Source organism: Musca domestica, unplaced genomic scaffold, assembly GCF_030504385.1.
Source record: "Musca domestica strain aabys unplaced genomic scaffold, Musca_domestica.polishedcontigs.V.1.1 6, whole genome shotgun sequence".
Taxonomy (NCBI): Eukaryota; Metazoa; Arthropoda; class Insecta; order Diptera; family Muscidae; genus Musca; species Musca domestica.
Genome location: NW_026712363.1, coordinates 22,899,003 through 22,914,405, shown reverse-complemented (window position 1 = coordinate 22,914,405; position 15,403 = coordinate 22,899,003). Strand labels below are relative to the sequence as shown.

General features: G+C 38.1%; 2 protein-coding genes across 2 annotated transcripts; one reads left to right on the top strand and one right to left on the bottom strand.

Annotated features, from left to right (window-relative positions):
- Positions 1 to 6,431: 6,431 nt before the first annotated feature.
- Positions 6,432 to 7,539, bottom strand: LOC101887894 (uncharacterized). Its single transcript, XM_005180074.4, has 2 exons — positions 7,281 to 7,539; positions 6,432 to 7,030 (listed from the first exon to the last, which is right to left on the bottom strand). Exons 1-2 carry the CDS (start codon positions 7,463 to 7,465, stop codon positions 6,475 to 6,477), a joined length of 741 nt encoding a protein of 246 aa, XP_005180131.1. The 5' UTR covers positions 7,466 to 7,539; the 3' UTR covers positions 6,432 to 6,474.
- Positions 7,540 to 10,602: 3,063 nt separating this feature from the next.
- On the top strand, positions 10,603 to 11,500 carry LOC101887730 (uncharacterized). The gene is made up of 2 exons (XM_005180073.4): positions 10,603 to 10,849; positions 10,922 to 11,500. The coding sequence occupies exons 1-2, from the start codon at positions 10,665 to 10,667 to the stop codon at positions 11,478 to 11,480; spliced, it is 744 nt and encodes a 247-aa protein (XP_005180130.1). The 5' UTR covers positions 10,603 to 10,664; the 3' UTR covers positions 11,481 to 11,500.
- The last annotated feature ends 3,903 nt before the right edge of the window (positions 11,501 to 15,403 follow it).

The following is a 15,403-nucleotide window of genomic DNA, read 5'->3' as shown; positions in this document are numbered from 1 at the left end:
ACTATAAGAAATATAGTAATAGGAAATTAATGGTTGAAAATATAGCTAAACCAGTAAGGGAAAGTAAAAAGTCGACCGGGGCCGACTATATGATACCCTACACCACTATACACATTTAGTAGAGCTTTTGTAACAAAAGAATTTATTTCAAGTAGATCATACCACCTATCACCTATCACGATTTACATTAAATTTGACAGAGACATTTTAATCTTTTATATCAAATAACATTGCTATTGAGTGCATGATATCACTTCGAGAAGGATTATATTCAAAAAATATGTACCGGAACCGAGTTGCACAAAATAGGAACGTACGTTCCGATATTCACTTCAATTCGGTTGGATATACCTAAACTTAGGAATTTTTGACAGATGTTGGTCATTTTGTCGCAATTAACCCGAAATCAGTTAAAGAATACAGGTTGAGATAAAAAACAACTTTTTTATTTAATGAAATCAATAAATGTCGGAAATAGTATCAAATTTTATAATAAGTTTAGATTTATTCCAATTGGTCACCTTTGACACGTGATTGAGAAGAGAAAACCAACCGAACGGTTAGGCTGTAGATTCAATTCTGTTTTTATTTAAAATATTTGTTCCTTACGTACTACTGAAACTAATCTAACTTAACCTAGTCGCAGCCACACAATTGTTCTTATCTATTCTAATATTGAATGGAGAACATTGCAGGACTGCTTTACATTTCATTCAAGTGATCTTGTGCATCTACTGAGCGCATCGATATCTGTGCGTGTGGGTCATAACCTTTATTATCTGACACATTATCGTATGCGTCAGCGCACAAGATCACCGAATTGTTCACATGTGGTATTTTATGGCGGCTGGGAAATATGTAATTTTTGAATATTTATTGTTTATTGCTAGTTTTTCCCAGCGCCTCAACCGCACTCAAAAGTATGTACAAAGTATTTTGTACAACACGAATTACAGACTTCAAACGGCCAATGAAACCGTCATACGCTGCCCGAATGTTGCACTGCGGTATTTTGTCCCATTCCCGGCGAAGCGCCTGCTTGAGGTGATCGACACTTTGGTATTTTTTAGTGCCAACCTTGCCACAATAGTCCAACGGATTGGTGGCGCGTGCTGAGTGCGATGGTGCTGAGTCCTGTTGGAATGTCCAAGGTCTACGGCATTTCACCACTTTCAGCCAATCAAAACAACTCTTTAGCTCTTTTGAGTCTATTTTCTTTCTGTTGCGGTCTAAGTTATTGCACTTTCTTCAATTTCAATGGCTTCAACCCGAGCTCATTTTTCAGTATTTGCCGAATGAAATATTGCTTTATATTCAGCTCACGAGCCATTTTTCGGCCACTGCGACGCGGGTTTAGTTCAAGTCGCTTCTTTATTTTTCGAACCATTTCTGCTGTTGCTGTTTTCTTCCGTCAACTTCCTTGAAGTCGGGCTACTCTACCAGTATCACTATAACGAGCGATGGTACGAGACACAAAAGATTTCTTCACATTTAAATGCTGGAGTGCTCTAACGATAGCCACTTGTGGTTTTCCAGCCAAATATAAAGAAATCACACTATCACGCTTGAATTTCATCACGAATAACTTTTTTCTGGAAAATTCTCCCCCAAAATGCTTTTGTACGCCTGTAAACTATATAATGAGCTGTCACTGGAATAATTTTAATAGTTGTCGGACGAACAGCTTAGAAATCACAGCAGTCTGAGGTAGGTTGCAATGTTTTGGAATAGCCCCATGTAACGGTACCCCCCGATGGTCGGTATTAATGTTTGGCACATTTTCCAAGAATTTGTCTAAAAATTGGTATTTATAGGTCATAATGGTGATTTGGTCTCTCTCCCATCTTATATCCCATAAGTAGTCCTCAAGCAATTTTAAAAATAACTTTTTATACCCTACACCACAAGGTGGTCAGGGTATTATGTCTTTGTGCATTTGTTTGTAACATTCAATAGGAAACGAGATAGACCCATAGTTCCTTTTGATGATCTGCATAGAATCACATTCTTAGTCGATTTATGCATGTCCGTCTGTCTGACCGTCCGTCTGTCCATGTATTTTTGTAAACAAAGTACAGTTCGCATTTAATGCCCTATTCAGATGAAATTTTGCACAAATCATTTGTTTGGCCCAAGGACGAACCCCATTGAAATTGGAGATAATCGGTCAAAATTGAGATATAGCTCCCAAATATATCTTCGTCCGATTTGCCTTTTATTGTGCACCAAACGTGTAATATCAGTCCGAATATTATGGAATTTTGCACGTACGATCAGATTGAAATATAGTATGCCAAAAATAAGTATGCCAAATTTGATCGAAATCGGTTCAGATATAGCTATAGCTACCATATATATTGTTCATCCGATTTGTTATTTTTGCCCTTCGCAGCCGTAATATGCACTCTGTAACAACAATATTTGGGGAAATATATCAAATACAGCTCAGAAATACATTTGCTAAATTTTATCGAGATCGGTTCATATTTGGATATAGTTCCCATATATATCAAATGGGCAATACAAGTCCGCATTTAAAAGATACAAATGCTTCGGCATATTTAGTCCTTTTAACTTTAAATTATAATTATAATCATAGCGTGTATGATTGAATTCTCCCATAAAAACTTTTAATCGTTATGCGCAGCTCTACTAAATTAGCGAAGTGGTGTAGGGTATCATAAAGTCGGCCCCTCCCGGCTTTAAGACTTTCTTTACTGGTTTATCATTAAACTATGTGTAGCTCCTAAAAGTATGCTCTGCAAATTCTAAATTTAAATGTTAAAAAGTCTTCTTACATATGACCCCAATATAATGTGTAAACTAACCTTGGAACCACAAATGAGATTTTAATCACCACTGAAGCGCTAACAGACACACAAAAGTTGTGCTGAACACCGGTATGGCTGGTTGGCTTGCCGCAAAATGTCACGCTGATTGTCCAATTTTCAAATGTGTAAACAAATACCAATAATTATTTTAGAGATTTGAATGAATGGAGAGGGATTGTTTTTATTTTTGGCAATTGCATTGATAGTAATGTGGTTGAATTGCATAGGGTGCAGAGAGGGGAAAAAAGAATTGTTGTGACCATAATTTGTAAAACAAAAACGTAAAATCAACAAATAACTGGCAAAATGTCAATCGAATAAAAATTCTTCGTCGAAATTATTTGTTGTTCTTCTTCTTTTGAAATGGAAATTTAAAATGATAACCTCTATACGATAACCTCAACAGATTATAAATAAAAAAATATTTGCATAAAAAAATTAATCAATTTTGTAGTTCCCCTTGTCAGTATCATCAACCATCTATTACTGAGGAATTCCCCACAGACTACCAATATTGACAACATTTTGGTGTTTGGAGACTTCGTGGGTTTTTTACGTGAGGTGTACGATGGATAATCATTTTCGGCAGGATATATAGGTTCACAAAGTAATCGTGGCACACACTGATGTATGGGCGATAAAAAAGCCAGCATTACAAATCGATTTTCCAACTCATTATTTTAACAAGGGTGGCCGCTTCAAATATATATTTATTTTCTAAAAGAAAGTGTTAACGGCTATGGCATGGTCGACCTCCCCTTCACAAATCGATGACGTATGGAAGATATCAATATAAGGTAGCACCAAAAGAACAGAATGGACGGAAAACTAGGGGCAATGCTCTGACGCTGAATTTAATTAAGAAATGTGAGTTAAGACAACAGAAGAAGATTTGCCAATTTATTATGGATATGGGGCCACTCAAGCTGAGTGAGGTCAGAATTCCTGCGAATTTCTTGAAGTCCTTTCAGACTGACGAGGAAGAGGATACTACACAAATCCATGACTCCACCTCAAGTCAAGCGTTAACACCTTTCTATGAAGTTGAGAATGGAGTTGTCGCAGACTTCTGTGGACGCTACAAGCCTCAAGTTCAAATAGAAAAACATATAAACGAGGTTTATTACAATATTCGATTAGTCAATAGAAACCGTCTAAGCATACTGACAGCTTATTAGAACAGACCTGAAGTTCAAAAGAAAGAAGAACCCCACTCCCCTACTGAGGAGCAATCCATGCCTCGACCTCCAGTCAAGGAATGACTCCCCTGAATGAAGCTAGTCTCGTTGACCTAGTAAGTTCTGGTGGTCTCACAATTGTATCGCCAGCTAGTACCGATGTGTTCTTGTTCTCTAGGAAAGTGGCGCTTGAGGGAGACGGAGTGTCAGCTTTATCGAAAAATGTAGGTGTCGCTGACTTCTCCGGACATCAAAATCATCAAGTCCAAAGAAGCAAAAAACAAGAAAGCGTATAGAGTGGTAAATTACTGTAGAAGATATGAAAATGGGGATCCTTCCAAACTCACTGATAAGAAGTTATAGTTTATTCGAAATAAGCTGAAGTTCGTTAGGGAGATTTAGAGGAACTATGATCTCTTGTAAGAAGTTACAGTTTATTCGAAATAAGCTGAAGTTCGTTAGGGAGATTTAGAGGAACTATGATAACGCAAAGTGGGTAAGATCCCCTATATGGTTTTGGGAAGCTTCTGTTCACCTGGAAGGGTGGTATAGAGAGAAACAGGATCTAGGAAGTCTTCTAAGAAGGCTACAAAAGCTCCACAACCAGAGGTACCAACTTGTAACTCGAAGGAAAGTAAGGCTCTGGTTAGTTCTACGGAACCGCAATTTCCTAAAAACGCTGCGGGGAAGAAGAGCATACCGAAATCTGCCTCCGCTCTAAAAAGTCTGCGGGGAAGAGCCCAAGCCCAAATAGAGTAAATTTCGCGACGAACATTTCCATTTTGTGGAACTAGGCTCCGATATGCATTTTTTTAGCATAATCCTTCTCGAAGTGATATCATGCACTCTATAGCGATGTTAGTTGGTATAAAAGATTAAAATGTCTCCGTCAAATTTGGTGAAAATTGATTCAAAATTGGATATGCCTCCCGTATATTAATTCCCTCGGAAACCAAACTTTTACTGCTCTAAAGCCAAATGTTGACAGGTGGTATGATCTACTTCAAATTAATTCTTTTGTTATGGGAGCTCTACTAAATATGCATAGTGGTGTAGGGTATCATATAGTCGGCTTTGCCCGACTTTTGACCTTCCCTTACTGTTTTTATACCCTCCACCATACTATGGAGGGTATATTAATTTTGTCATTCCGTTTGTAACTCCTCGAAATACTCATGTCAGACCCAACAAAGTATTTACATTCTAAGTCGATTTAGCGATGTCCGTCTGTCTGTCCATCTGTCTGTTGTAATCACGCTATCTTTCGAACAAATTGAGATAGAAGGCTAAAATTTTGCACACATGTATATTTTACCAGTAGGCAGGTTAAGTTCGTAAATGGGCCATGTAGGTCCAAGTTATCATATAGCCCCCATATAACGGTACCTCCCGATATTCGGTATATTGATGATTTTAGCGACAATATTCGCCGGAATTGTTTCAAATTTGGCATTTGAGGTTCGTAATGGATACTACAGCCTAAGACAGAAAATTGTCTGTGTAGGTCCATGTCTTCGTATATCCCCCATATAACGGTACCTCCGGATGTTCGGTATTTTGATGATTTTAGCGACATTATTCATCAGAACTGTTTCAAATTTTGGTATTTAAAGTTCGTAATGGATACTACAGCCTAAGATAGAAAATTATCTGTGCAGGTCCACGTCTTCGTGTAGCCCCCCATATAACGGTATGGGGGTATTTGAACTTCGTAATAGATACTGTAGCATAAAACAGAAAATGGGTCATGTAGGTCCACGTCTTCGTATAGCCCCATATACCGTAACCCCCGATATTCGATATTTTGATGATTTAGCGACATTATTTACCGGGATTGTTTCAAATTTCGCATGTGAAGTTCGTAATGGATACTTTAGCCCATGCCAGAAAATTGTCTGTGCAGGTTAACGTCTTCGTATAACCCCCATATAACGGTACCCCCTATATTCGGTATGTTGATTTTATCGACATTATAACCGCTTTTTTTAAGTTTCGCACTTGAATATTGCAATGGCTTATGACAAATGTTACCTACGCAGGTGCATGTCGTCGTATAGACCCTAATATAATAGCTACATTCGGTATTTTTAAGATTTTAACAGAAGTTTTAACGGATTTTATTGTTTTTGAGAATTGCCATATTCGTTCCAAATGGTGGAGGGTATTCAAAGTTCGACCCGGGCGAACTCACAGCATTTTTACTTGTTTTTAGTCTTGAATGGCAGATCGTTGAACTTATCACTGGAGCATCCTATCTTATGACAATTTCCTGTTGAAATAACGGTCAAGGATGCTCTTTTGTAAGTAGTTTTGAGAATGGGATACTTCATTTAATAATTACACTCTTGCTGGAAATGCACCAAGATATAATACCTCCTACCACCTATCCATGTGAGTGTTTCAAAATGAAAACACAAATTAATTATTGTTTTTTTTTTTATTTCATTTCAAAATGTTTTCCATTTCTATTTAGTTTTCTTTTGATTTTGTGTCAAAGCCAAAACCACGCCCATCGGTATCGTAGACTGTTTGCTATCCTTCTCCTTGGCAACAGCTTTATTGACATTCTCCACCACACTCCTTAAGTCTTTTTCGAATTTCTCAAATTCACCTTGGTGGCTGCTCAATTTCGTATTAACATCTTTTAGCATTTTCAAAAGTTCTTCGTTTTTTTCTTGCAGCCTTTTCTGTTGATTTTCATATTTTTGCAATTCCACCTCCAGGCTGGAGATTTTCTCCTTAACACTTGTTACAGATTCCGGTGTTACATCGGCCGTGGCGGCTGTTAGGGCGACAACGGCAGCATTACAATTTCTCTTGTCCATTATCTGTTTCAAATTAGTCTTCTGTTCTTCGTGGATGTCATCCAATTTGTTGATGATACGCTCCTCAACCATATTGTATTTGCGATGGGTGGAATTGAATGAAATGGTGATGCGTTCGCACACATCAACCTCGGCCAAGGGAGCCACATCGCTTTCCAGACGCATTTCTTTGAGTATTCTGAATTGATTATTGGAACTGGAAGAGAGGGGCAGTAAATGCGAAAAAAGGGTTAGAATATATAGACTTTGCCGTACGAAAAATAAAAATAATAAAAAAAAAAAAATAAAACTGCTAGATTTTTGCAGGGTATGGAACAATGAAATTATTTTCTGTAAGCTTTTGGGAATAATTTGGGCAAATTTTTATTTTTTGATTTTAATTTCCCTCCACAACTTCTGCAACTTTTTGTCTACCCTTTTTATATTTTAACCCGATTTTTACTCACTAGCTTATCAGATCTTCCAGATCACGCTGCAAATCGACAACGATTTCATTCATAACAAAGACATGACCCTCGTGATCTCGCCAATTTTTAAGGGCCACATTTACATCGACCTCGCCCTGCGATAATCCATGGGAAGAGAGTAATACAAGAAATGTCAAAAGACCGGAGCTACAAATACCGAACATTTCAAATAGGAAAAATACTCAAAACGCTTTGCTCTGCACCACTCAAAATTTCAATTCAAACTGAAAATGTTATTATTTTGAATTATTAAAATAAAAAAAAACAAAATAATAATATATTTTTTTCATTTGAGTCCGACTACGTTCTGCTGATAAGAACATCAGATTCTTGATAGTAGAGAGTCAGGTTCACTGCATATTTTCCAATAAAAGCAAGAGGTGTTTGTTGTTATTCTTGGACTTCCATGAAATTAATTGAATTCATCTCGCAATTACTTATTGGTACTTTCCCGATTGCAAGAGTAAATGAGAGATTTATACATGGATCCATGCACACACCTACATGGACCCTATGTCATACTGTGGAGTGGGGTATTGTGGCGTTGTGCCGTAATACGTTTGTATGAGGAGACGGCATATTGATATGCCCATTTGGCCATACCCGGTTTTCCCACCCTCTGCCCAGAAATTGGATTAAGGATATCTATGGGAGCTATATCCATATCTTAGAAGATCTCGATAATATTTGGCTAAAGTATTTCCGAGCTCTTTAAGATATCTAGTACCAAGTATCATTGTTGTCAAATGCATATTACAAATATAAGGGACTTAAACACCAAACCGGATGAAACATATATATGGGAGCTATAGCCATATCTGAATCGATTTTCACCAAATTTGAAATACTGGCTTCAGGACTGAATTCAGTCGGATGTGCCAAAATTCTGGTTTTTTAGACGGATATTGGCCATTTGGTGCACAATTAACCCAAAATCGGTCGAAGATATATATGGGAGGTATATCCAAATCTGAACTTATCTTGATACAATTTGGCAGGGGTATTTCTGGGCTGTATCTGATATCTGATACCAAGCATCATTCTTGTGGGGTGCATATTACGAATGTGGGGGACGTAAACACCAAATCGGATGAGACCTATGTATGGGAGCTATATCTGAAACGATTTTATCAAATTTTAAATACTGGCTTCTAGACTGAATTTGGTCGGATGTATCAAAATTCAGGACTTTAGGTGCACAATTAACTTGAAATCGATGGAAGATGTATATGGGAGCTATATCCAAATCTAAACCGATCTTGATACAATTTGGCAAAGGTATTTCTGGGATGTATCAGATATCTAATACCAAGCATCATTCTTGTGGGGTGCATATTACGAATGTGAGGGACTTTAACACCAAATCGGATGAGACCTATGTATGGGCGCTATATCTGAACCGAAATCGGTTGAAGATATATATGGGAGCTATATCCAAATCTGACCCGGTCTTGATACAATTTGACAAGGGTATTTCTGGGCTGCATCTGATAGTTGGTACCTAATATCAGTTTTGTCGAATACACATGAGGGACTTAAACACCAAATCGGTTGAAACATATATATGGAAGCTATAGCTATATCTGAACCGATTTTCACCAAATTTGATGTATTTTTTTCTAGACTGAATTCGGTCGGATATATCAAAATTCAGGCCTTTTGGACTGATATTGGCAATTTGGTGCACACTTTCCCGGAAATCGGTGGAAGATATACAAAGTGAGATAAAAAAACTGCAACAAAGTCAAAGGTCATAATTTTTACATTTTTTTTTTAATTTTACTTAATGAAATTATGTTTATGTTTAGAATTGTTCGAATTGGTCAACTTTGGCACGAACTATGGTCATCAGACGACAAATGAAACCGTCACACGCTGCCCTAAATGTTGCTCTGCGGTATTTTGGCCCATTCCTGGCGAGGCGCATGCTTGAGGTGATCGACGCTTTGGTATCTTTTAGTGCCAACCTTGCTTTCCAAAATACTCCAGACACAATAGTCCAACGGATTGGTATCCGAAGATTTTGGAAATGAAGCCAGGAACCCCATTTTGCAACCATTCTTGGGTGGCGCGTGCTGAGTGCGATGGTGTTGAGTCCTGTTGGAATGTCCAAGGTCTGCGGCCAAAATGTTTGCGCGCCCAAGGTTTTTATACACCATCCAGAATATTTTCGCGATAATATTCGGCATTTATTCTGATGCCACGGACGAGCGAAGAGCGATCATCGGCTCTTATGGCGGCCTACACCATCACCATGACCGGCACTTGAGTTCTGGTGGCCAACCGAAGGTGCACATTTTCAGCTGACCTCTTTGCCAAGTAAACACGATCATTTTGCTTGTTTACAAACAGCTGGACAACGAATGTTTTCTCGTCGGAGACGGAGAAAACCAAATTCATCACTTCACCACTTTCGACGACCATGAAACAACTCTTTAGCTCTTTTGAGTCTATTCTCTTTCTGTGTAAGTTCTTGCACTGTTTTGAATTTCAATGGCATTACCCCGAGCTGATTTTTCAATATTTGCCGAATGAAATAATGCGATATGTTCAGCTCACGAGCCATTTTTCGGCCACTGCGACGCGGGTTTCGATCAAGTCGCTTCCCTACTATTCGAACCTTTTCTACCGATGTTGCTGTTTTCTTCCGTCCACTTCCTTGACGTCGGGCTACACTAGCAGTACCACGGTAACGAGCGATGGTACGAGACCCAAAAGATTTATTCACATTTAAATGTCGAAGTGCTCTAACGATAGCCACTTGTGGTTTTCCAGCCAAATATAAAAAAACACACCATCACGCTTGAATTCCATCACGAATAACTTTTTTTCTGGAAAGTTTTCACCAAAATACTTTTGAACGCTTATAATCAATATTATGAGCTGTCACTGGAATAATTTTTATAGCTGTCCGACGAGTGGCTTAGAAATGACAGCAGTCTAAATTTGGTTGCAGTTTTCTCATCTCATCCTGTATATATCCTTCGAAACACCAACTTTTGTAATTTTTGCCTTAAAATTATTTTAAATCGCTTGAAAGTTATATGCATCAGCCAAATATATAGTTCAAATGATTTTCGATTTTAAAATCTGGGGATGGGGAATCCCCATCTGCCACATATTCTGGTTGAAACCCCACTGACTTTTCTCCCCTCTCTATACTAGCCATTATTTTTGTATGTCACCGCTAGACTTTCCCCGTTTGCCTCCATTCTCTCCCAGATTCTCTTATCTCTCGACTTGGTCATGTTATCAACGGCTAGAAGTCAAACTGAAAGCCTGGCGAACACTGTGATTTTTTTAATTCGTTTTAATTTCAATATTGACTTTTAATCTGTGCAGAAGTGTTTTATAGTCGGCAGAATGCTTCATTTTTCAAATATTTTTGCTGTGGCCTGTGTTTGTGTGTTGTTCGTCATTTGTGGCCGGGTGCAATGTGAGGCCGATCTCCGCAGTGATGACGAATTGGTACAGCATTACACCAATGTTTACAAAATCAAAGAAGAAATGCAAAGAATACAAAGTGGCGTGGAAATTGTCAAGAAAAAGTAATAGTCCCTGGTGACCCGATGGGCCCGACAATATAAAAATTACAATTAAATTTTTTCCATTTATTTCAGATTCCAGCAGCAGCTGAAATTACTCCAAGATCTCCGAACAGCCAAAGAGGCTGCAGCTACCAACAAAAACGATGAGATCTGTGATCAAATGTCGCGTTTTGTTGAGGCCACCAAACGCAAACATCAATCCTTTGAAACTCGACTGGCCCAGAAACTGGATGAAATTCAAGACGAACAAAATGAGCTGTCATTGAATATTTTAAATCGCAAAAATTGTGCCCCACCAAACCATGTGTCCTCCATTGCGGAATCATCATCTACGGCTTCTCTATCCGAAATCTCAGAAAAGTTAATGCATTTCGAAAAACAAATACAGCAATTGGGGACTAAACAGGCAAAGCTACAGCAACAGCAGGTCGAACAAATGAATTTGATCACGGAAATTGTTGAAAAGTTGTTGCAGCATACAGTGAAATTTGAGAAATTCGGAAAGGAGGTACCCACAGTTGTCAAGGAGGCAGTATCATCCTCGAAGGATGTGTCGCGACCACATCATGCGGTGTTACCAATCGATTTTATTTTGGGTATGACACAAAAACAAAATGAAATTAAGAAATAAAGAGAATTGGATTTGTAAAAGTGTGTGTGAGAGAGAGCGTATTAATAAAAGAGAGAGAGAGAGCGCGTATCGCCTTCCATAAGGTGTATGGCATATTAAATTTGGCATTGTCTTTATGGTATTTAATAATCTTTATCAGGACATTTAAAAGGGAATTTAGTCCTAAATAGGGTCCACTTCAAATCCCATTTGACCAGGACTTTAACAATAAGCAGAGGGCAACAATTAGACGGGACCGACCATATGATACCCTACACCACTGTCACCTATTGAGCAGTTCTACCCTTAATAAATATACCTTAAGATTGGGAATTTGTGTGAAGTAAATCAGACGAAATAGGATAGGTTTTGAATGCGTAAAAGAAGGGTTGGTATTCGAAATCGGATGAAGACAATATATATAAGCTATATCTTAATCTAAATCGATTTCCACCACATTTGATGGATGTGTTTGAATTTTGAACTGTAGTGCTTGGAAGTGGAAAAATTCAGTCCATTTGGGCTGATATTAGCCATTTGGTACACAAAAAAAACCTGAAATTGAATGAAGATATATGTGGAAGCTATATCCAAATCTCAACCGATCCTGACAAATATATAAGTGATATGATATACAATTATTTCAGAGCTGAATCTGATATCTGGTACCAAAGATCATTGTTGTGGAATGCATATTACGCTTATGAGGGACTTAATACCCCAAATCGGATGAAGAATATATACGGGAGCTATAGCTATTTCTGAACCGATTTTCTTCAAATTTGATGATCTTGCTTCTAGTCTGAATTTCGTCGAAAATGCCAAAATTTAGTCCTGAAATCGGATAAAGATATACATGGGAGCTATATACAAAGCTGAAGGGATCTTGACAAAACGTTAGGCACTTATTTCTGTGGTGTGCATATTACGCATTTGAGGGACTCAAAAAACACTAAATCGGATGAGATATAAATATGGGAGCTATAGCTATATCTGAACCGAATTTTGCCAAATTTGACTGAATTCGGTCAGATGTACCAACATTCAGGTCATTTGTATTGATGTTGGCCATCTGACCTGAACACTTCTGCTCAGATTAAAAGTCAATACTGAAATTAAAACGAATTAAAAAATCGCAGTGTCAGTGTCAGTTTTAACTTCTAGTCGTTGATAACATGACCAAGTCGAGTGATAAGAGAATCTGGGAGATAATGGAAGCAAACGGGGAAAGTCTAGCGGTGACTTACAAAAATAATGGACATTATTGATAGGGGAGAAAAATCTGTGGGGCTCAATCAGAATATGTGGCAGAAGGGGATTCCCCATCCCCAGATTTTAAAATCTGAAATCGTTGAAATATTTATTTGGCTGATGTACATAACTTTCAAGCGATTTCAAATAATTTTAAGGCAAAAATTAAAAAGACGATGTCCCGACGGATATATACAGAAAACTGCAACCAACCTCAGACTGCTGTAATTTCTAAGCCACTCGTCCGACAGCTGTTAAAGTTATTCCAGTGACAACTCATTATATTATTTACAAGCGTACAAAAGCACTTTGGTGAGAACTTTCCAGAAAAAAAGTTTTTCGTGATAAAATTCAAGCGTGATAGTGTGATTTCTTTATCTTCGGCTGGAAAACCACAAGTGGCTATCGTTAGAGGACTCCACCATTTAAATGTAAATAAATCTTTTGTGTCTCGTAACATCGCTCGTTACCGTGATGCTGGTAACGTAGCCCGACGTCGAGTAAGTGGATGGAAGAAAACAGCATCAGCAGAAATGGTTCGAAAAATAAAGAAGTGACTTGATCGAAACTCGCGTCGCAGTGGCCGAAAATGGCTCGTGAGCTGAACATATCACAATATTCCATTCGGCAAATATTGAAAAATAAGCTCGGGGTAAAGCCATTGAAATTCCAAAATGAGCAAGAATTTACACCGCAACAGAAAGAAAATAGACTCAAAATAGCTAAAGAGTTGCTTCGCATGGCCGAAAGTGGTGAACTGCCGAATTTTGGTTTTCTCCGATGAGAAAACATTCGTTGTCCAGTAGAACAAACAAAATGATCGTGTTTATTTGTCAATGAGGTCAGCTGAAAATGTGCACCTTCGGTTGGCCACCAGAACTCAAGCGCCGGTCATGGTGATGATGTGGGCCGCCCTAACAGCCGATGGTCGCTCTCCTCTCGTATTAAGCGACAGTGGTATCAGAATAAATGCCGAATATAATCGCGAAAATATTATGGAAGCTGTATTAAAGCCTTGGGCCCGCAAACATTTTGGACCTTGGACATTTTTACAGGACTCAGCACCATCGCACTCAGCAAGCGCCACCCAAAAATGCTCACAAAATGAGGTTCCTCGCTTTATTTTCAGCACACAATTGCCACCAACATCTCCGGATACCAATCCGTTGGACTATTGTGTCTGGAGTATTTTGGAAAGCAAGGTTGGCACTAAAAAATACCAAAGTGTCGATCACATCAAAAGCAAGCGCTTCGCCGGGAATAGGCCAAAATATCGCAGAGCAACAACTTATTCTAAAATTTGATGCTATTTCCGACTATTTTTGCTTTCATTCAAGGAAATTAAAAAAAAAATAAAAATTATGGCGTTTGACTTTGTAAGTGGGGCAATGTAGGTCCGCGTTTTTGTATAGCCCCCATATAACGGTACCTCCCGATATTCGATATTTTCATGAATTTAGCGTTTTTGGTCGGAAGTGCCAAAATTCATTCAATTGAATGACCATTAACCATCCGGAGTACAATAATCCTGAAATCGGTCGAAGATATATATGGGAATTATATCTAAATTTGGACCGATTCTCACTAATTTCAATAGGTTTCCTCTTTGGGCTAAAAGAATATGGTTTGGAAATTCTCATCTCAATCGGATAATAAATGCGACCTGCATTTTGTAAACAAAAATACATGGACAGACGGACTGACATGCATAAATCGACTCAGAAAGTGATTTTATGAAGATCCTCAAAATTAACAATGGCTCTATCTCGCCTCCTTTTTCATGTTACAAACAAATGCACAGAGACAGAATACCCTTACCACTATGTGGTGTAGGATATAAATATATTCTATAAGCAAAAATATTTCAATATAGGTCCACGTTTTGGTACAGCCCTTATATGAATATGGATATAAACCCTCTGTACCAAAATTTTTATACCCTCCACCATAGCATGGAGGCTATATTAAATTTGTCATTCCGTTTGTAACACCTCGAAATATACATTTTCGACCCCACAAAGTATATATATTCTTGATCAGTATATAATTCCATGTCGATTTAGCGATGTTCGTCGGTCAGTGGAAATCACTCAAGCTTCCGAACGAATTGAAGTAGATAGATAAAATTTTACTCAATATATATTATGTCTGCAGGATTTTTGGTATTGAAAGTGGGCCATGTAGGTCCACGTTTTGGTATAACCCGCATATAATGGTACCTCCCGATATTCGGTATTTTGATGATTTAAGCGACATTATTCACCGGAATTGTTTCAAATTCAGTAGTTGAAGCTCGTAATGGATGCTACAGCCTATGACTGTGCAGGTCCACGTCTTTGTATAGCCCCCATATAACGGTACCTCCCGAGATTCGGCATTTTGATGATTTTTGCAACATCATTCACCGTTTTTTTTAAGTTTCGCAAAATCGTTCCAAATGGTGGAGGGTATTCAAAGTTCGGCCTGGCCGAACTTAGAGCTTTTTTACTTGTTTCTCTTTTGTATGTATTTTTTATCGCCGCCTTTTTCGAGTTTATACATGAAAATAACAAAACGTTTGGTTTATGAGGCTTCGAAAAATTGCGTGAAGTGTCAACAAAATTCGACTTAATTCAACGCCATAATCGGCAGTGAAATACCGCTTATCAGCAAATATTGTTCCCAATTTATGTTTATATACACAAGCCACAGTA

What these genes read in the sequence shown, in the direction of transcription:
- LOC101887894 (XM_005180074.4), bottom strand. Translation starts at nt 7,465, where the DNA reads ATGTTCGGTATTTGTAGCTCCGGTCTTTTGACATTTCTTGTATTACTC. An exon ending in CTGGAAGATCTGATAAGCTA is followed by an intron (nt 7,031 to 7,280) that starts GTGAGTAAAAAT and finishes CCTCTCTTCCAG; the next exon opens with TTCCAATAATCAATTCAGAA.
- LOC101887730 (XM_005180073.4), top strand. Translation starts at nt 10,665, where the DNA reads ATGCTTCATTTTTCAAATATTTTTGCTGTGGCCTGTGTTTGTGTGTTG. An exon ending in GTGGAAATTGTCAAGAAAAA is followed by an intron (nt 10,850 to 10,921) that starts GTAATAGTCCCT and finishes CATTTATTTCAG; the next exon opens with ATTCCAGCAGCAGCTGAAAT.